We start from the raw sequence: 22,469 nt of genomic DNA on the forward strand, positions 1-22,469 counted from the left end.
TACTTTTGTAACTACCTGTTAACCCTCTCATGTATAGTGCCTAATAGGATAGGAGTACCAAGATAAGTCCTGAGATATTGTTATTTGCACTTTGAGTAGTGGTAATACTAGTTGTATGTGATTCTCTTGCTTTATGAGACATATTGGATATATACCGTATATACTCGAGTATAAGCCGAGTTTTTCAGCACGATTTTTCGTGCTGAAAACACCCCCCTCGGCTTATACTCGAGTGAACTCTCCACCCGCAGTGGTCTTCAACCTGCGGACTTCCAGAGGTTTCAAAACTACATCTCCCAGCAAGCCCGGGCAGCCATCGGCTGTCCGGGCTTGCTGGGAGTTGTAGTTTTGAAACCTCCGGAGGTCCGCAGGTTGAAGACCACTGCGGCCTTCAACATCATCCAGCCCCCTCTCACCCCCTTTAGTTCTGAGTACTCACCTCCGCTCGGCGCTGGTCCGGTCCTGCAGGACTGTCCGGAGAGGAGGTGGTCCGGTGGCATAGTGGTTCCGGGCTGCTATCTTCACCGGGGAGGCCTCTTCTAAGCGCTTCGGGCCCGCCCTCAGAATAGTCACGTTGCCGTGACAACGACGCAGAGGTGCGTTCATTGCCAACGTACTTCTGCGTCGTTGTCAAGGCAACGCCTCTATTCCGGGCCGGAAGCGCGGAGAAGAGGCGCCCCCGGTGAAGATAGCAGCCCGGACCACCTCCTCACCGGACCACCTCCTCACCGGACCACCTCCTCTCCGGACAGCCCTGCAGGACCGGACCAGCGCCGAGCGGAGGTGAGTACTCAGAACTAAAGGGGGTGAGAGGGGGCTGTATGATGTTGAAGGCCGCAGTGGTCTTCAACCTGCGGACCTCCGGAGGTTTCAAAACTACAACTCCCAGCAAGCCCGGACAGCCGATGGCTGCCCGGGCTTGCTGGGAGTTGTAGTTTTGAAACCTCTGGAGGTCCGCAGGTTGAAGACCACTGAGGGCGAATGATGAGAAGAGGATGATGAAGGGGGGGGGGGGATGATGAAGGGGGGTGGGGATGATGAAGGGGGGGGTGTGGGATGATTACAAGGGGATGATGAAGGGGGGATGTGTGGGATGATAAGGGGATGATGAAGGGGGGATGTGTGGGATGATAAGGGGATGATGAAGGGGGGATGTGTGGGATGATAAGGGGATGATGAAGGGGGGATGTGTGGGATGATAAGGGGATGATAAGGGGGGATGTGTGGGATGATGATGAGGATGTTAATGACGGGTCTGGATGATGACAGGGGGGGATGATGTATTTCCCACCCTAGGCTTATACTCGAGTCAATAACTTTTCCTGGGATTTTGGGTTGAAATTAGGGGTCTCGGCTTATACTCGGGTCGGCTTATACTCGAGTATATACGGTATATAAACTGTGCCAGATGTCCCCGCATTTTTTATGGGTACACCTGCCTTAATATTTTAAATATTATTGTTGGTGCAACATGTGGAATAAAAGTTATAATCATTTGGAATCAATACTCTAGTAGTGTTTTCTGTATACAATGTTAGGTATCTAGAGGATTCTTCTATTATGGCAGAATAAAGGACAGTTATATATCAGACAGGAGGCGAGTATCTTATGCATTATTCTTTCTTTAATAATGCCCATAGCAGAACACTTTGGTAATCAACTCAATAAAAGAAAAAACTTCAAACTACAACTCCCAGCAGTCCTAGGACCACAGTAGTCACTCCTCCTCTGTAGCCCCTATATAAGGACTGCCCCCATATAGATCTTCCTCTTTCTTTCTGCTCATAGCAGACCCAAGATAAGTGTACTCTATATACATTGATTATTTTTCTGTATATCTGTCTTTATTGTATACTGTTATATTATTCTATAGTAAGACCTTGTGTGGTGCTTATCTGAGTGATTAGTACTCACAGGTTCCGTTTTTCTTTTCATTTCTTTCTCTCCTCATATTGTTTCTGCCCAGCGCCGGAAATTCCCGGTTCTGGCCTTTTTTCCTCACTGTCGCCGCTCCGGCGTCTCCCTCTTACCTCCTTCACTATTATCGCCACCTTCCCCTCCCCCCTTCTTCGCCATTTTCTTGCGCCTTCTTCTCCGTCCGAGTTCGCGCGCGCGGGCTAGGGGCGGAGTTTCTTCTCCCTGGCTGGCCGCTTCTCACTTGCGGCCTGCGCTCGGGAAGGGGGCGGCGTCTCTGCGCTCGTGGAGAGGCGCTCCTGGGACCTCCAATCAGAACTCAGAGGGACGTAGTCTCGCGAGACTTCGCCCCCTGGGTACAAGGACTCCGGGCTCCCCTCCCACCGCAGCGACAGTGCAACGCCAGCGGTGTGGAGGATCGGAGCCCTGTACTGTGTTATGTAGGTAGTGTAGTGTCCCACATACTGCATATTCCTGTGGAACGGAATTTATTCCGTCTAGTTAGGAGTTTTCTGTGCACATTGGGTTCATAATTTAACCCCTCAGTCACTACCCAAGATTCCTTGCACTTCCTTTTAACCTAAACTTTAATATGGCTGAGGAACCTTCATCTGCCCCTTTCAGAGGTGAGGCTCTCTCCCTGGATTCGGCGCAATTTATGACCGCCACCCAGATCCAGGACTTAATTAACAGGTCGGTCCAAGCAGCCCTGGCCTCGTCCATGTTGTCCTCTGGCCCGCATCAGCCGGGTTCCCATGCCCCAGTCCCTCCACTTCATGGTGGAGAGCCGCATGTAAAAAAGGGCAAGGCTTCCCATAAAAGGAAGCACACCTCCGACTCCCCGGCAGGGGAAGATAATAATATGCTCCAGACAGTTCCTACCCCGGTCTGTCAACCCCAGCATCCCTCAGACCCCGCTCGACCCCTGGGCCTCGGGGAGTTACATGGCAAGAGGCATAAGTCCGCTAGACGGGCAAAACCCGACTCCTATGTAGACTCCTCTACTGAGGGTTCTTCGGGTTCTTCCAATGAGTCTGAGGACTATGAGTCCAACCCCAATATTGAAGAGGATGCTGGGGATACAGCGCTCGACACCGACGCCAACCCTGCCACGCAGGGCAATGTTATCCTAGATGCCCTAGGAGAACCCCTGTTCCATCCAGACGCAATCTCCCATCCGAGATCGGGCGACTGGTCACCGCTCCCCCATGTGGCCCAATATGTAGAGCTTTGGGCCCGTAACTCTCTGGATAGGTGCAGCCGTAATAAGCTGAGGGCTGAATGCCCTAGAGCTTTTATCCCCAATAAAGTGGTGGTCACCCCTGAGTGGATCCCATCCTGATGAAATATCTATTAAAATCAGGAAAATTCCCTAAGAAAGGAATAGAACGCTCCTTCAAGACTATACAGGAGCGTATCCTTGATTTAATGGGCCCCCTCACTAAAATCCTTAACTTAGCGGAACATGCTGCAGCGACGGATGAACCTGTGGACGTCCGTCAGCTCCGTGGGTGGGCTCAGAGAGCCATTTGTCTAGCAGGTACTGCTAATACCACCTGCTCTGTTGAGAGGCGCCGGTCGATCCTTATGTGCCTCGACCCGCAACTATCCCATCTGGCCGAGACCGAACCTGGTCCTTCGGCAGCAGGCATGCTTTTTGGGGACAGTCTAATGAAAGATGTCAATAGATTTGTTGGCCTTTTTACGGGCTTAGATAAGGCCCAAAATTCCTTAAAGAAATCGGGGTCCAAAAATTTTTTTCCCCGGGCCGGCAGAAGTAGAGGCCGATCTGCCGGCCGTTCTGCTCCCTATAGGCCACAGGGCAGACCCTTCGCCCAATACCAGTATCCACAGGCTCCTCCTTCCTACACCGTACCCGTGGTTCAACCATCACCATTCTTCCCTCCTCGAGGCCGACAATGGAGAGGTCGTGGCGGACGTGGATACCCCCGTTCCCGCCCTTCTACCGGTGAGTGTACTTTCCATTCCACATTCTCACATACCTGTGGGGGGTCGACTGATGTATTTTACCCACGCCTGGTCTGCGATTACAGCAGACGTATGGATTCTTCAGACAGTGGGGGGGTTTCACATAGAACTCCAATCCTTGCTGATTCTGGGTGTGATTCCACCTCCTATTCACTTTTCCGACTAAAACGTTGCCCTCATAGACAACGAGGTGCGGGATCTCCTGTACAAACATGCGATCGTGGAATCCGACCCATCTTCCCTAGGGTTCGTAAGCAACCTCTTCCTAGTGAAGAAAAAAGGGGGCGGCTACCGTCCGATCATAAACCTACGAGACCTGAACCAACATGTCACGTATTGCCATTTCAAGATGGAGGGAATTCATTCCCTCAGGGATCTCCTACTGCCAGGAGACTGGCTGGTGAAGGTGGACTTAAAGGACGCCTACCTCACCATCCCTATACACCCAGAGTCACAACAGTTCCTCCGATTCCTTTGGAAGGGCCGCATGTGGCAATTTACCTGCCTTCTGTTCGGCCTATCGTCCGCCCCGTGGTGTTTCGCCAAACTGATGAAACCGGTGGTGGCGGCTCTGAGGAGCAGGGGGGGTTCGTCTGATCATTTACCTAGACGACCTTCTCATCATGGCCCGCTCCAAAATTCAGGCCTCCCTTCACATGTCGTGGGCGATATCACTGCTACATACTCTGGGCTTCATAATCAACCGAGAAAAGTCGGTTCTGATTCCAGCTCAGGAGATGGAATTCCTGGGTTTCTTGGTGGACACCAATCGCGCACTGCTGCGGCTCCCCAAGTCCAAACTAGCCCTGATCCACAAAGAAATCAGGGCGGTTCTGCGCAAAGGATGCTTATCATTACGGATTCTGGCGCGCCTGGTGGGGCTCCTGGCGGCTTCCATCCAGGCTATCTTTCCGGCCCCCTTGCACTACCGAGCCCTTCAGAGGCTCAAGATCTTGCATCTGCGCCAGGGCCTCAGATACGCGGACAAGGTACCCCTTTGTCCGGCGGCTATCGAGGAGTTACATTGGTGGCTTCGTCATGCCGTCGAGTGGAACGGCAAAGCCATTTTCAACCCATGCCCAGACGTCATCATAGAGTCGGACGCGAGCCGGCTTGGCTGGGGCGCTCGATGCGGGGAGATTTCCACAGGAGGGACTTGGTCCGTCAAGGAGGTCGACCTGCATATCAATGCATTGGAGCTTCTGGCGGCATATTTTGCCGTCAAGAGTTTCATGCCTCGTTCGTCCAATTGTTGTGTGTTACTACGCATGGACAACGTGGCGGCGGTCCAATACGTCAACCGCTTGGGGGGCACCAGATCCAAGATCCTGGCGGACCTTGCCAAAGACTTCTGGCACTTTTGCCTAGCCCGCAACATTATCCCGGTAGCGGAGTACATTCCAGGGGTCTCCAACACGGTGGCCGATTGGAATTCTCGCTATCTCCTCGATTCCAGCGATTGGCGGCTGGATCGCTCAATCTTTCTGCAGTTGCGGCGCCTGTGGGGTCCGTTATACGTGGACCTTTTCGCGTCCCGCCTCAACCACCAGCTGACCCATTTCTTCAGCTGGAGGCCGGACCCAGAGGCATCGGCGGTAGACGCTCTCTGCCTCATCTGGCCGAGGGGAATGCATTATGCTTTTCCTCCCTTCCAGTTGATCCCCCGGGTTCTCCTGCATACGACGAACCAGAGAGCGACGGTTGTGCTGATCACGCCTTGGTGGCCGACACAAACATGGTTTCCTCTCCTTCTGGGGATGGCCGTGGATTATCCCAGAGTGATACCCGACATTCCACACCTTCTCACCAACCCGACCGGGGGTCTCCATCCTCTGGTGATGGAGGGCAAACTGCCTCTCCTGGCGAGGTTGGTTTCGGGGTCTCGGACGCGGATCAGGACCTTTCAAGATCAGCTAGGGATCTCCTCGCCCTGGCCTGGGCCCCCGGGACTAGATCGGCATATCGATCAGCCTGGAGGCTCTGGGTTCGTTGGTGTGATCAACGGCAAGTTGATCCCATACATGCACCTGTGTCTGTAGTGGTGAACTACTTGGCGGATTCTTTTGAATCTGGCAAGTCTTATAGCTCCATTAACGTATACCGGTCGGCTATTGCGGCTTACCATTGCCCAGTGGACTCTCTACCGATTGGCAAACACCCGCTGGTTTGTAGACTTTTGCGCGGCATAAAATTTCAACGTCCCCCTCGGCCTAGGTATCATTCGACCTGGGATGTCTCCAGGTTGCTCGATATGTTTGCTTCGTGGGAGGACAATGACGATCTTTCCCTGAAACTGTTGTCATATAAACTGACGGTCCTTCTATGTTTGGTGTCCATCAAACGTGTGTTACGCCTAGCGCTCCGGGTCCCCGCTCCTCCCCGGAGCGCGTACGGCGTCTCTCTCTCCGCAGCGCCCCGGTCGGTCCCGCTGACCGGGAGCGCTGCACTGTCATGGCCGTCGGGGATGCGATTCGCACAGCGGGACGCGCCCGCTCGCGAATCGCATCCCAGGTCACTTACCCGTTCCCGTCCCCTGCTGTCATGTGCTGGCGCGCGCGGCTCCGCTCTCTAGGGCGCGCGCGCGCCAGCTCCCTGAGACTTAAAGGGCCAGTGCACCAATGATTGGTGCCTGGCCCAATTAGCTTAATTGGCTTCCATCTGCTCCCTGCCTTTATCTGACCTCCTCCCATGCACTCCCTTGCCGGATCTTGTTGCCTTGTGCCAGTGAAAGCGTTTTGTGTGTCCAAAAGCCTGTGTACCAGTACTTCTGCTATCCACCCTGACTACGAACCTTGCCGCCTGCACCCGACCTTCTGCTACGTCCGACCTTGCTTCTGTCTACTCCCTTGTACCGCGCCTATCTTCAGCAGCCAGAGAGGTTGAGCCGTTGCTAGTGGATACGACCTGGTCACTACCGCCGCAGCAAGTCCATCCCGCTTTGCGGCGGGCTCTGGTGAAAACCAGTAGTGACTTAGAACCGGTCCACTAGCACGGTCCACGCCAATCCCTCTCTGGCACAGAGGATCCACCTCCTGCCAGCCGGCATCGTGACAGTAGATCCGGCCATGGATCCCGCTGAAGTTCCTCTGCCTGTTGTCGCCGACCTCCCCACACTGGTCGCCCAGCAAGCCCGACAGATTGCCCAACAAGATCACCAGCTGTCGTACTTGACCACCATGACTCAGCAACTCCAGTCGCAGCTACAGCAGATTCAGTCTCAGCTACAGCAGCAGCAACCATCTCCTCCGCCAGCTCCTGCACCTCTTCCGCAGCGAGTGGCCACTCCTAGCCTCCGCCTGTCCTTGCCGGACAAATTTAATGGGGACTCTAAGTTTTGCCGTGGCTTTCTTTCGCAATGTTCCCTGCATTTGGAGATGATGTCGGATCAGTTTCCTACTGAAAGGTCTAAGGTGGCTTTCGTAGTCAGCCTTCTGTCTGGAAAAGCCCTGTCATGGGCCACACCGCTCTGGGACCGCAATGACCCCGTCACTGCCTCTGTACACTCCTTCTTCTCGGAAATTCGAAGTGTCTTTGAGGAACCTGCCCGAGCCTCTTCTGCTGAGACTGCCCTGTTGAACCTGGTCCAGGGTAATTCTTCCGTTGGCGAGTACGCCATACAATTCCGTACTCTTGCTTCTGAACTTTCCTGGAATAATGAGGCCCTCTGCGCGACCTTTAAAAAAGGTCTATCCAGCAACATTAAAGATGTTCTGGCCGCACGAGATACTCCTACCAACCTGCATGAACTCATTCATCTAGCCACTCGCATTGACATGCGTTTTTCTGAGAGGCATCAAGAGCTCCGCCAGGAAAAAAACTTAGATCTCTGGACACCTCTCCCACAGTCCCCATTGCAATCTGCGCCTAGGCCTCCCGCCGAGGAGGCCATGCAAGTGGATCGGTCTCGCCTGACCCTGGAAGAGAGGAATCGCCGTAAGGAAGAGAATCTTTGTCTGTACTGTGCCAGTACCGAACATTTTTTGGTGGATTGCCCCATCCGTCCTCCACGTCTGGGAAACGCACGCTCGCACCCAGCTCTCGTGGGTGTGGCGTCTCTTGATGCTAAGTCGGCTTCTCCACGTCTCACGGTGCCTGTACGGATTTCTTCTTCAGCCAGCTCTTCCCTCTCAGCCGTGGCCTGCCTGGACTCTGGTGCCTCTGGGTATTTTATTCGGGAGTCCTTGGTGAATAAATTCCGCATCCCGGTGACCCGTCTTGTCAAGCCACTCCACATTTCCGCGGTCAACGGAGCCAGGTTGGATTGCACCGTGCGTTTCCGCACGAAGCCCCTCCTAATGTGCATCGGACCTCATCATGAGAAAATTGAGTTTTTGGTCCTCCCCAATTGCACTTCTGAAGTTCTCCTTGGACTACCCTGGCTTCTACACCATTCCCCAACCCTGGATTGGTCCACAGGGAAGATCAAGAGCTGGGGTACCTCTTGCTTCAAGGACTGCCTTAAACCGGTTACCAGTACTCCCTGCCGTGACCCTGTGGTTCCTCCTGTATCCGGTCTCCCTAAGGTCGTTATGGACTCTGCCCGCCTTAAGAAGTGCCTCTCCCCCCCTCCCAGTCCAGTCAGGCAAGCCTCGGTGCCTCCTCATGGCCCTCGTCCTGGTGTCACACTGCCCCGTGCCAGGCCTCGCCCTCTGCCCTCCCTCCCCATTCCCACTCCTGCTGTACTGCCTGCCGTTGAGGAATCCCTCCATCCTTTCCCGGTGTCCTCATCCCAGGGGAGGCAGTTACCGGACAAAGAGAAGGGGAGACCTAAGGGGGGGGGTACTGTTACGCCTAGCGCTCCGGGTCCCCGCTCCTCCCCGGAGCGCGTACGGCGTCTCTCTCTCCGCAGCGCCCCGGTCGGTCCCGCTGACCGGGAGCGCTGCACTGTCATGGCCGTCGGGGATGCGATTCGCACAGCGGGACGCGCCCGCTCGCGAATCGCATCCCAGGTCACTTACCCGTTCCCGTCCCCTGCTGTCATGTGCTGGCGCGCGCGGCTCCGCTCTCTAGGGCGCGCGCGCGCCAGCTCCCTGAGACTTAAAGGGCCAGTGCACCAATGATTGGTGCCTGGCCCAATTAGCTTAATTGGCTTCCATCTGCTCCCTGCCTTTATCTGACCTCCTCCCATGCACTCCCTTGCCGGATCTTGTTGCCTTGTGCCAGTGAAAGCGTTTTGTGTGTCCAAAAGCCTGTGTACCAGTACTTCTGCTATCCACCCTGACTACGAACCTTGCCGCCTGCCCCCGACCTTCTGCTACGTCCGACCTTGCTTCTGTCTACTCCCTTGTACCGCGCCTATCTTCAGCAGCCAGAGAGGTTGAGCCGTTGCTAGTGGATACGACCTGGTCACTACCGCCGCAGCAAGTCCATCCCGCTTTGCGGCGGGCTCTGGTGAAAACCAGTAGTGACTTAGAACCGGTCCACTAGCACGGTCCACGCCAATCCCTCTCTGGCACAGAGGATCCACCTCCTGCCAGCCGACATCGTGACAACGTGTCTCAGACGTGAAAGCTTTGGACATCTCTAGGCGACAATTTTCGCCTCAGGGAGTGAAATTCTCGGTGGTCCGTAGGACCAAGACGGGTATTCACTCGGTTTTTTATCCATTTTTTCCTGCGCATCCGAGGCTTTGCGTTGTTCGTTGCCTACAGGAGTACAAATCGCAGACGGCAGATCTGCGCTCTCCGGATTTCTCTCAGCTCCTCGTCTCTTATGTCAGACCTCATCGTCCAGTTGCCTCCGCTACTCTAGCGCGTTGGGTACGTTCTGCCATGGACATGGCGGGTATAGATGTATCTCTGTTTGGAGCTCACTCGTCCAGGGGTGCTATGGCTATGAAGATAGTCACAGCAGGGGGCTCCCTCTCCGACTTATTGATGGCGGCTGATTGGTCTTCGGAGACCACCTTCCGCCATTTCTACTTCAGGCCGGAGGACCATGTTTCTATGTTGGTCTTATAATGCTCTGGCTGGTTACTGTTTATTACTGTCATAGCTAGTTGTTAGCTTTGAACTTGCATAAGATATGAGCCTCCTGTCTGATATATAAATCTAGATTTTCCTAGCTTGTGACGGAAAATATTAGTTATATGAAGACAGGAGGCGAGTATCTTGGCCTTCCTTGCAGCGACGGACCGTTGAGGATGTCCGGATAGAGTCGTTTTCTGTGCGGTTCCGATTCGCATGAAGAAAGAGGAAGATCTATATGGGGGCAGTCCTTATATAGGGGCTACAGAGGAGGAGTGACTACTGTGGTCCTAGGACTGCTGGGAGTTGTAGTTTGAAGTTTTTTCTTTTATTGAGTTGATTACCAAAGTGTTCTGCTATGGGCATTATTAAAGAAAGAATAATGCATAAGATACTCGCCTCCTGTCTTCATATAACTAATATTTTCCGTCACAAGCTAGGAAAATCTAGATTTTTACAGAGATGCATAGTCAGCATATCTGTCCTGTGAGACCTTGGTGTCTAAATATATTGCGAGCTGCGCAGTGTCAGTAACGTCTGTGCTCTCATCAAGAGCGACTAAGTATGAATGGACATGTTTAGCTTTTTCACACAGTTGCTCATAAATGTTACCTGACAGGTCAGAAATGCGCTCTGCCACTGTGTTGGCTGAAAGGCTGGTGTGGCCCTTCTTTTCTGGACTGACTATACTTGCACTCTTTGAATGGCTTTCCTGCCCTAGCAATCATCTCGCTCACCATGTAACTTGCTTCGATTGCGGCATCACTCTCTTTGTTTGCTTTCTTGAAAAGCTCTCGTTGCCTCAGTAGACATTTTTTAAGTTTGGCGACCTGGGCCTCTCTGTCATCTCCCTGGTATTTTGCATACTCCTCAGCATGTCTAGTTATATAATGACGCCTGATATTGTACTCCATGTGCACCGCAACATTCTCGGTGCATATAAGGCACGAGGGAATGCCCCTGTGCTCCACAAAAAAAATATTCCATCTCCCACTTTTGAAAAATTCTGTGCTCATCATCAATCTTTATCTTCACAGCAGGTTTTGAGTAAGACATGACTGGGGCTGGAAGACAAAATCGTATTTGCACTGTACATAACACTAGTTTGTCTGAACTGTACTACCTACAACAGCTGTAGCCTACGGAGATGCCGCCACTGCGTTAGAGATAGTGTTGCTCGCGAATATTCGCAATGCAAATTTTATTCGTGAATATCGCATATTCGCGAATTCACGAATATTCGCGAATATAGCACTATATATTTGTAATTACGAATATTTTTTTTTTTTATCACAGTACACATCACAGTGATCATCCCTCTCTGCTTCCAGCTTGTGTGGTGTAAAGAAGGCTCTAATAATACTGTGTGAGACTGGCGTGCAAATTTTTGTATATGCTCATTTTCGCATATGCTAATTTTCGCATACGCGAATTTCCGCATATGCGAAAATAAAACGCGAATATTACGAATATGCGAATTTAGCGAATATATGACGAATATTCCTCCATTTATTTGCAAATATTCGCAAATTCGAATATGGCCTATGCCGCTCAACACTAGTTACAGATTGCGCCTCTGCCGCCTCTAATGTTCACTCTACAGGACAGTCCCTATGACCCTGGCTGCAGTCACGTACACACCACTCCTTTTCTCCTCTTCTTCTTTCAGCACTGCCAGCCAATCACATGGATGAGCACTCAGCCTATCAGGGTAGTGAGCCGATATTCGCTCAGCCCTGATAGGCTGAGCACTTGTTCCACCCCCAGAAATTTCCTATCAGGGCTGAGCGAATATGGTCTCACATACATATAATGCCCCCATCATACACCCCTCACATATAATGCCCCATCATGCAACCTCATCATCCACCAGTACTACTGCTTGGTGGTGGTGGGGGGGGGGGGGGGGTTGCTGATGGATGATGGGGGTGCTACTGCTGGGGGGGGGGGGGCTAGCCTAGAGCAGTCTTATTGCATGCTGAGGTACAGTCAAGTGAAGACTTGAGAGTGTCTGGTGTTCCTGAGGGAGACCAAGGCCTAACCACACAGCCACTACCAGTAACCAATACAGGTGAAAGTCAAAGCCTGGTAAGCACAAATACAGGGGCGAAGTATAGTCAAGATAGTCAAGTCTGTCAAGTCTCTAAAGTCAGCGTGGGTTGCATCATTCAGGCTAAGTCCACTACAAGTCCCAGAGAGCTAACAAGTCTACTAAAGTCCACTGAGCATCTCCTTGGGCCTGAACTGAGCTGTAAAGACTTTAACATGTGTCTGCCTCAGTAAAGTGCCGTTGTTCCGTAACCTTGCATCGGAGTGATTATTTGCCCCTTGCTTGGACCAGGAACCACGCCCTGGCGTCATGAACACTAAGGGTTAATAACATCTGCCCTAATGGTTAACAACATCTTCCCTTCCAACACCTTCACCACACTGTGATCTTGGACTTTTGTACAAATAACACCCCATATCACAGCTTCAGTGAGTATGAGGTAAGGGGAGGTGGGTGGGATTATGGGATTTATTAAGATCAAACCTGATTTTTAGGTTTTGTGTGGATATTAAAGTCAAATAAATGCATAATAGATGAAAATAAATAAAATTAACATATTATAATCACTAAGTGTAGATATTCAGTAATTTACTCACAAGAAATGTCTTGATGAGAAAAGCTGATGTTGGCGTTACACATGTCTGAGGAACATATACAATGGTATTTGCCTTGCTTGTAGAAAGGAACACAGATGTCAGATCTGCATACAGCATGTAATGGAAAGCAGCCTACAAAATAACACAGTGCGTATGCATCATTAACCATTATTAATAAGACCAGGGCTTCTCAAAATATGTTCTACTATATCCTGACCCAATAGACCAAAATGATGCCTGGGCCTCACTAGACAGACCAAGGGATTGCCTGGGCCTCACCATAAATGGTTTAAGTTCTTAAAAAGTAAGAATAACTTTCACACTTCCTTTAAACTCTGTACAATGTACAATATTAAAATATTAGTCAACCAAATTAGTCAATAAAGTTTTGAAACCAAAGACGCATGCAACAAGAGAAAGAACTGTACAGTTTATAGTCATTTTTATGAAAACTGCCCCCCCAGGCGTGCCTCACCAACAACTAAGGGATTGCTAACTGGTGAGAAGCACTGTGCAAGGCCACTGGCAGACCATCCATAAGTCAACCAAAGGACTATCTTTAGTTATAAAAGATATTCTGGGGGAGATAATCAAAAACGTTCTCATTCTTAGACGTAAACTAAGCGGTCAAAGAATATGTTAGGTTTTTACTATTGACTGTTTGAAAATCTGAAAATCTGGACTGTCTAGTTTAAAGGGTAGCTCCCACCATCATATTTTTATTTTTTTGCTAGCCCGTTCCCCCCCCCCCCCCCCGCTACGGCACTAGCCCGTTCCCTTCTCCCCCACCCCCGCATACCCCGCTCCCTCATTACACTTGCAGTTACTGCAGAGTCCGGCAGCGGGCGTGCAGGGACAGCGGCGGCAACGAGGCGGCGGTGGCGATGTGCGGGAGGAGTGGCCGGGGAGCCAATGCGCTCGCTCCCGCCTGTCTGATTGACAGGCAGGGAGCGAGTGCAGCCTAACTGAAAAATGACTGATTGCCACTCCAAAATCAGTCCTTTTTCAGTGGCCGGTTTTTAAATGTAAATTAAACCTTTTTAATGAAAAAAAAAATAAAGTATATTAGAGATATGTTGTAGTACATAAGTACTACAACATATCAAAAAATAAAGTTGGTGACAGTGGCCATTTAAAGGAGTAGTGCAGTGAAATATAACTTATCCTCTATCCAAAGGATAGGGGATAAGATATAGATTGCGGGGGGGGGGGGGGGGTCGGGCGACTGCTGGGAACCTCCTGCGATCTCCTGGATGGGGCCCTGGCAGTCTACCGCAAGCGGCCGTTCTGACCCCCGCAGGAAGCCGCGGCTGACACGCCCCCCGTGGCTTCCTGCGGGGGTCGGAACGACCGCTTCCAGCAAACTGCCGGGGTCCCATTCAGTAGATTGCGGGGGGGGGGGGGGGGGGTCCCAGTGGTCAGACAGCCTCCCACCCCCCCTCCCATCGTGATCTATAAATTATCCCAAAATGGCAAAAATGTGCACCAAAAAGTGGTGCATTTTTTTACTGTGCCAAAAAAATGGCTTTCATGGCACAACATTTTCATTGTGTTTTAACCAATTTTTAAACATGAACACCCTCTATCTAGAGACATTTTAGCGCCTCATGGAATATTTAGCATAAACTTTAAAAGAAAAAAAAAAGTCAGGGAAGAATGCGCTTAGCATGCACTTCTCTCCGCTCTATCTAGCCATCAGCTGGGGTCTGAACAAATGCTTAATATGTCTCTCTAACATGATTTTTTTTTATGACAACACCCATTTAACGTTATGAATTATATTTACAAGTAACCAATAATTCTGTCACATACATAGCTGATATTACATTTGCAATATATGGTTACTAGCCCCATGCGGGCCCAGAATAATTAACCCATGGCCACAGGAAGCAATGGTATTATTTCATTTTCTTACCTAATACAGCAAGCTGAACCTCTCCATTGTTCATATTCCACATTCCCATACAACAGTTGCTTTCATTGCAGTGAATCTTTCCTGGTTCTATTATGTCACCAAATCGAGCGATCCCTAACCCGGCAGAATATGATGGATTATCAAGGATGGCACAGGATATCCCTTTAAGATTGACATCTAGGGAAAGGCAAGAGAAGAGATGAAAGTGTTATCATATATTAACTTTCTATGCCCTATAATGATCCCATGGGTTTACGTGTCACGGATTTGACTAAGGCAAATCTGACATGTATTGATGTAGTGGATCTGCTTGAGGATTAGCTCCATGGTTAGGCAATGAAGCTAGTCTTCTGCTTTTCCATGGTGAATCCATGGTAATAAGATGCATACAACTTATTCCACAGATCACAATTTTGGCAGCGCTGTCACTCATGTCGGAGCCCATATTCATCAGATCCTCACCGTGTAAATGAGTCTTACCTTGCAAGGAAGCTAAGAAGAGGATCAAGTGAATGGTGAAGTTCAATCCAGTGTGAGGCATTCCTATCACCAGCAGAGGTAATGGTTCGATATCTATTTCTCTCTATTCCAGAGTATTGGTAGTTGTCTCTATTGTTCCAATTCCTCTTCTAAAATGCCCTATTTTCTTAGTCCTAGTTCTATTATTAATCCCATATATAAATCTCACTTCTAAAACCTTAGCCAGCAGGTCTTAGATGGGAGGGCAGAAATCTCAAGGATACCGAACAAGGGGCGTATCTTGGCCATGGTGATATGCTGGAGGAGTGTTGTTCTGGGAACATTGTGAAGGAGTAGAGGACCCTACAGTCAGTGGGCACAAGAATAGAGACAAGTGATGATTATGAGAAAAAAGCTGTTATAACACACTGTGCTAATATTATCTCCTACATGGGAATAAACCTGAGTCATGAAAATACTAAAATAAATACAATAGTGTACTCTTTTTCATGTAAACACAATAACCCATATGCCATAAGATGTAATGCACGGTGGGTTCTGACAGCTTTCTATCATAGCTCCCATGTGCATTATTCAGACTTAGGCGCCAGTGACCCTACCACAGGTTGACTGGTTGTCCATCCTAGACCATTGCATACTAGAAGTAACCTTTAACCCCTTGCCGCAAATAGACGTTCATTAACATCCATCTGCGGCTCCCGACGTATGACGCGCACTCAGCAGGCCGTCACGCCTCCTCCCATAGACTTGCATAGCGGGGGGTCACATTGGGGCGGAGTCGTGGCATCACGATACTCCGGCCCTGTGGTCGCCACCTGGCTGTTTGTGGGCACCGCAGCGTGCAGCTCAAACAGGTGGGTGGCGAATACAAGATTGCGGTGTTCCCCAGTGGATAGGGGATAAGATGTCTCAGGACCGGAGTACCCCTTTAAAGACATTTTGCCCAGTTGCATTGAGAGAAGCAGGATTGTTGTAGAAAGGATCAATCCAACAATAAACACAAGCATCTCCCACAGTTTCCTTGTCCAGCATCCAGACACAGATGAGATTGCACTTTCATTACACACCCCTGTCTCTGCCCAAAACATTTCAAGGTACTTAACAGAAGGGGATTTGGTATCACAGTGCCCATTATGTGTCCTGGCATTGACAGCCAGCCCCTGTTGCCTTTGTTTGCAGTGGGGTTCGTAAACAATAAACCTGGACTGCTATGGACTGGGACCATATAATCTTAAGCAATGAATCCAGGTTCTGTTAGGGATAGAAAGAATGTGATATATATTGGGAAATACACATGTAAGTCCAGACAAACAGGGGTAAAAGGAATTTCTCAACTACTAATGAATCAAATAAGAGCTGAGATGCAATTACCAAGCACGGCCCCTACACAATGTATGGCGCTGTCTTTCTTTCCACAGGCCAGTCTGCAGTCTCAGTTGTCCATAACACCACTGTAGGAGTGGCAGATTCTCACACAGGCCTTCAACGGTCACTTTGTGGTAAACCTCGGGGGGTGTAGGGTAGCTGGGGTGTTGCTGATCAGGTATCAGGGGTTTATTAACCCTTGTCACTCGTGACGCCAGGGTGAGGGTTAAATGCTGAGGTAATTCTGGGCCTATCGCCACCCTTCCCAAGAGCGATAGGTGAGTGCAGAATAACGGATTGTCCACCACCAGTGCTTAGCTGAAAACTTGTAGAAACTTTACTGAAGATTATCTGTAACATGCAGCAGTAACAACAGTCCAGATAAACAGAGTCTATATACAGCTGAAGCAGCGATTGACAGGTGGTTGGGACCTTGTAAGTTCTCTTTAGTTTAGGAGGATTTTTGTAGCATAGATCCGCTGGATTTAGGGATAGGTATAGGTCCAGTGATCTTGCAGAGATAGCGGGGAATTTTAAGAACTCACAGTCTTTAGCGTAGGCTGAGGCCGCAAGGCTTAGGCCTAGTACTTGTCTTTGGAAGTTGCGGAGGTCCTACCTCATCCAATGTCAGCAACCCAAGAGAGAGATTAATGGCTGCAGCTCCCTTATATGGGCAAGGGCTGAGCGGTTTTGAATTGGTCCATACAGCTGTCACTCACCGTTACATTGCATTGTGGGTGAACACCTGACATAAGAACCACCAAAGGTCCTTCAACAAACCATAGAGTTCTGAACACCGAGTCACATGACCTAAGGTCCTGCAAAGCTAACAGGTAGGCATTTAAATATACATATATACATTTATATTTATGTGAATATTCGCTAACTGAGGGGTGACTAGAAAAGAGGAACCCCACCGTTCCTAGGAACTCTGACTTTGGGGGACTCTACCAAGGTACGGTATGCAATACGGTACCGGGACACCACAACTTATCAAAGAGGTGCTCCCTGCTTAGAGGTAGAGACAAGTTTCTAGGCTGGCGTGGGTTTGAGCCAAAATGTTATGCTTTGCACCTAAATGTTAAATCGTTCGACAACACAACTTTCTCTAAAAGCACTTACAGCTACAACATGTGAACATTTTAGCACAAAAACACCATTTCGCAAACATTTGCCACAAAAACACCCATGCTGAAATATTTGCACCTAATATAGACAACAAAACTGCTCTACCACTGATGAATTACCCCAATGTACAGTGCTGTCTGCTTCCCACTCTGTATAGACAGATGCTGTGGCTCTGGCAAACAGCTGGCAATAAAAAATGTCTAGAAAAACCCTTTTAGGCTAGGTTCACACAGCATTAGCTACATGCACTATCTACAGCGGACTCAAAAGAGCAGAAGACTGAGTCTGCTTAAAATAGTGCATAGTCCAAAACTGAGTCACGTTGCTGAAATTCCGTAGTGTGCACTGTGCAGGGGAATTCCATTACCAGCAATGGGATTCTGCTACAACAAAATTTCCCACTGTAATTCCCAAGCCGAATTCCGGATGGAAAGTCTGTAATGCGAACCTAGCCTAAGGGCTCGTTCCCACGGGGGATCCATAGCGTATTTTATGCTGCGGATCCGCCCACAATGGACCCCTACAGTGTGCCTCAGATGTGCTTGCTTCGAGCGGCAATCCACCGCTACGAGCAGACACACTGCGATGTGCGAGTCGCCGTGTGCAGTATACTCGCATATATCACAGTTGCCCTCGTCCTAGCTCGGGGAGCAGGGGGAGCGCGTGCCATGTGTGCGAGTATACCACGCATGCGCGCAGCGACTCAAAGGGTGGTACAGTTGCCCATAACAACCAATCGGATTCTTTCATTGTTAAAGAGGCCTGTGAAAAATGAAAAAAATGATCTGAATGGTTGCTATAGGGAACTGCACAGGTCCTCTACACAGGTTTTGAGAAATCTCCCTAACTGTATCTAAAAAGATGTAACTGTATGCATAATGCAACATAAATTGTGCAGTGTGAACCTGTGCATTGTATTTTGCATTATACATTGCATATGTCTGTCATTGACACCCATAAAAAACTGCACATTGTATGATGTACAAGAGAATTTCCCAACATTAATGCCAGACATTCACCATAGAACGTGCTGTAAATTTAGTTTTAGGCTACATAGAATTTGGTCAGTACTTTTTAACCAATATCAAGAGCGAAACTGACACAGAAAATCGTGTCAAGATTTGCACCTCTTTCTGTGTTTTGGATTTATTACTGGTTTTGGTTACCAAAGTGTTCACCAAATACTACAGATAAACCAAAGATGATAGTTTGCGCTGGTCACAGTAGGGTCATGTTGTGATAGTTTTCTCAGCCAAGTGAAGAATGGTGCCACCTAGTGTATAATGTGGGAAATGCACACCTGAGTGTTTAGTGAGCCAGCTGCAGGCTATAACAGGTGAATCAGCCCTTGTGTATAAGAAGCTCAGGTTGCTTGTTTGTAGTGTGGTGTCTGGTTTTCCAAAGTAAATAGGAGCACAAAACTGTATGTACAGGTTTCCACCGGTTTGATTCTGATTTTGTGTTTTATTCTTATATGTTTAGTGATTTTCTGTAACATTGCAATTTACTATATAGTGAAAGATAAGTTATTGTGAAACTAAAATGGATGTTAAGCAGTTTGGAAGCATCTATATAGATGGTGAATGGTGAAGGGCTCCTCGGGCCAGTCCATATATATAATATATATATATATATATATATATATATATATATATATATATATATATATATATATATATATACTCTGTAAAATGGTTGATGGAAAATTCTGTTGAGATCTAGGTTATCGGTGTTGTAGGCTTCAAAATGCATTCGTCCTTTTAATTTGTCACAATTTTAGTTGCTTTGGGGAGTGTATGGTAGGACATGGTTTTTTTTATTTATTTTGTTTTTTTGTCTATATGAATTTTAGAAGCATGCAGAGATTCAGTAGGCGACCCTCTACACATGTCTCATGAATATATATCATTAATATATAGCTTTCCTATATGAAGGTAATGACTGAAACAGATCTTCAATAATCTAGCAGAAAGTGATATTTCTTTATAGTCTAGAGTGGCCTAGCAGTTTATAACTATTATCCCTGCAACATGACTGCAGTGTATGGATACAAACTAAGTTGTATGGTTTAGGCTGGTGAAGCAGGTGGGATCTACAACAGAATGTGTACCTGTCATTAAACAGATTTAAAAAAAAAAAAAAAAATTCTATTCTAAATCCTTCCAGTACTTATCAGCTGCTGTATACTACAGAGGAAGTTTAGTAGTACTTTTCAGTCTGACCAGTGTTCTGTCTGATGTTTTGTTCCTAACATGGACAGAGGTGTCAGCAGAGAGCACTGTGTGGTCAGGCAGAAAAGAACTATACAATTTCCTCTGCAGCATACAGCAGCTAAGTATTGGAAGGATTAGTATTTTTTTCTTGTTTTTTTTTTTTATAGAAGTAATTTACAAATCTGTTTAACTTTCTGGCTCCAGTTGATTTAAAGAGAAATTTCCACTGGAGTACCCCTTTTTAAATAGGCATATAATATGCAAAAAGGAGCTAAATCTGTCCTTGAGGTTCCCTATTTCTGCTCGGATAATGTCTATTGTCTGTTGGTTCAGTTTCCTGTTTTGCAATCAGTCTTCAGTGATGATGCTTTGTGAGTAAATGATACTTTTACTGGGATAACTGCATGATCATTATCAATCTGTAATGCATATTGTAAATCTACTTGTCAGTGTCGCTGCACCATATGTGATCTTGCTTATATGTCTTTACAAGCTCATGTAGCATCAAATTATTTTTTTTTTTTTGCACAAAAAATCTGCTACAAAATTATACATTTAATTTATGGCAAAATGTTTACATAGAAACCTTGAATGTGTCGGGAGATAAGAACCATTTGGCCCATCTAGTCTGCCCAATAATCTGAATCCTCTCAATAGTCCCTGGCCCTATCTTATATGAAGGATAGCCTTATGCTTATCCCATGCATGTTTAACCTCCTTCACTGTATTTGCAGCGACCACTTCTGCAGGAAGGCTATTCCATGCATCCACTACTCTCTCAGTAAAGTAATACTTCCTGATTTTACTGCATAAACCTTTGCCCCTAATTTAAAACTACGTCCTCTTGTGGTAGTTTTTCTTCTTTTAAATATGCTCTCCTCCTTTACCGTGTTGCTTCCCTTTTAACTGGTGCGTTCTGACAAATTTTATATCTTTGCAGTAAAATGCTTTATGGGCTTTTTAGTTATGTCCACGAAAGTCTTCAGAACATGGAAGTTTACTTGTCTTCTCAGCTATTGACCTTCTTGTTTTTCAGCACACAATGTCTAGAAAGTCATCTAAAGTTTCTGTTCCCCAAAAAACCCACAAGTACTCCCTGAGGGTGGCAATGAAGAAGCCAACCTACCTGTCAGAAACCAGCGAGTCTGAAGAATACAAAAGCTGCTCCACCTCTTCAGATTCAGAAGTGGAGCAACCACCAGTGGTAACCCCAAGTGATTCTGAGGAAGAGGCACCAAATGAATTCTTACAAAGGAGAGCCAAAAATATCAGGGATAACAAGGCCATGGTTAGTCTCGGCTCACTGAAGTGTTACTAATGTATATACTGAATGCTCCTTGTTTCTTCCAGATGGCCTGAAATGACTGGGGTGAGATGGCAGCATCCTAGAGTTAGAGCCACTGCTCGAATGCCATCTGTTCCAGCAGTGACTTTATGGGGACACGGGCTGGTGTTGGTGGAAATACCTGATCACTTTGATGCCAGGGCACCGTTATCCTATACATGATCTGAGGTTTGGGGATAGCTTCTCCTGGGCCAGACACGGGTGGTAAAGGAACACACTGATGTCAGGTTACGGATAACTGTCTTTACTGGGCTGGTGCAGATAATACACAAAGAGCTGGCTTTAGGTGAAAGTGCAGTGTAACCCCTTGGGAGCCCTGTTGTCTTGCTGAGACTTGCAGTGCTTACACAAACAGAATTATACTGACTTGTGAGAAGGAAGATTGAGTCCTGGTTGCTAGGGTCCTGTCAAGGTGCTGAAGACCGTTCCACAGAGGTATGAAGTTCCTCCTTGTGAATAATACTTGCAGGACGACAAGCTGAGAGATGAGACTTGAGCTATGCCTCTCCTCAGAGCACAAAACACACAGCACACCGGAGCTAAGCTGTTGCTCAGGAGCCACACTGGGGTGAAACTGACTGACCCTGCACCTCACTATACAGGGAAGACTTTAGGGGTTCTCATTGGCAGGCAGGGTCACATGGGGTTCACTGCTCTAATTTAAGGGTACAGTACACAAACAAACATATATGCATATAATATGAATTTAGAAAAATATATTTGACATTATAATTTTAATGGTAGAACTTTAGGTCCAACACCTTGTGCTGCTTGGGACAGTCCAAAGCCACAGGACAACGATTGATGCTAGGTCACCACAACTTGAGGATGCTGCAGGCCTGCCTCAGTCACTCAAGGCACTCGGCGTAGCCAGTGCTGCAATCCAGGCTTATGCTATATCGTCCTAAACCATCATGGCTGTCGTTTTAAGCCCCATAATGCCAGTGACATGTTCCCTTTGGTACTTTTATATACAGTTAGACTGTCTTTATAAAACACAAAATGCCTTGTGACCTTGTCTTCTAGATCTGCATTGTAATATCAGCTTTTTCTTGACATTTTCTAGCTTGCAAAACTTATGGCAGAATTGGAAAAGCTCCCAGGAAACCTGCAGCCAGAGCCTGAACAGAATGACAACACTCCGGTAAGACTACTTACATTCTACGGCAGAGCCTCTGCTAGTCCCTGTCCCTGGGCATGACTGGTTTAAAGGTATACCTAAAAGGGTGGTGCAGAATTAAGGGATTTGAAAAAACACCAAAGACTTCATTAGGATACGGATGAGATGTTTAGATGCAGAATACCCCTTTAATAAAACTGCTGCATGAAGGAGGCCTTAGGCCACTGGGTTTTTATTTTGCAGCATACTGGACTTCATACCTCTGTTCTTAAAGCAGCTTCTTAGAAGGGGTTTGTAGAAGAATCGGAGTATTCCTTAGTGATTTACAGCGTACCTGTCAGATCAAACACAAAAAAGTTACTCAGTACCTAATCCTGACCATGTACAT

General features: G+C 48.0%; 2 protein-coding genes across 7 annotated transcripts in view; one reads left to right on the forward strand and one right to left on the reverse strand.

Moving 5' to 3' along the window:
* AMHR2 (anti-Mullerian hormone receptor type 2) overlaps nucleotides 1-15,170 on the reverse strand; it is a 50,747-nt gene extending 35,577 nt beyond the window's left edge. For 3 of the 4 annotated variants that reach the window (XM_056555233.1, XM_056555232.1, XM_056555231.1), the window contains exons 1-3: nucleotides 14,911-15,169; nucleotides 14,431-14,607; nucleotides 12,516-12,647 (exon numbers count right to left, since the gene is read on the reverse strand). In XM_056555233.1, coding sequence (XP_056411208.1) covers nucleotides 12,516-12,647; nucleotides 14,431-14,607; nucleotides 14,911-14,971 — 370 coding nt within the window. In that variant the 5' untranslated portion in view covers nucleotides 14,972-15,169. Of the gene's footprint in view, nucleotides 1-12,515; nucleotides 12,648-14,430; nucleotides 14,608-14,910 lie in introns of all 4 variants that reach the window. The other variant, XM_056555230.1, reaches the window with a different exon arrangement.
* The window catches only part of LOC130355292 (cell division cycle-associated protein 7-like), a 56,031-nt gene that overhangs the window by 28,549 nt on the left and 5,013 nt on the right, over nucleotides 1-22,469 (forward strand). For all 3 annotated transcript variants that reach the window (XM_056555235.1, XM_056555234.1, XM_056555236.1), the window contains 2 exons: nucleotides 20,653-20,904; nucleotides 22,028-22,105. In XM_056555235.1, the coding sequence (XP_056411210.1) occupies nucleotides 20,659-20,904; nucleotides 22,028-22,105 (324 nt within the window). In that variant the 5' untranslated portion in view covers nucleotides 20,653-20,658. The remainder of the gene's footprint in view (nucleotides 1-20,652; nucleotides 20,905-22,027; nucleotides 22,106-22,469) is intronic.

The sequence above is a fragment of the Hyla sarda genome, chromosome 2, assembly GCF_029499605.1.
Source record: "Hyla sarda isolate aHylSar1 chromosome 2, aHylSar1.hap1, whole genome shotgun sequence".
In the NCBI taxonomy this organism is placed as follows: Eukaryota; Metazoa; Chordata; class Amphibia; order Anura; family Hylidae; genus Hyla; species Hyla sarda.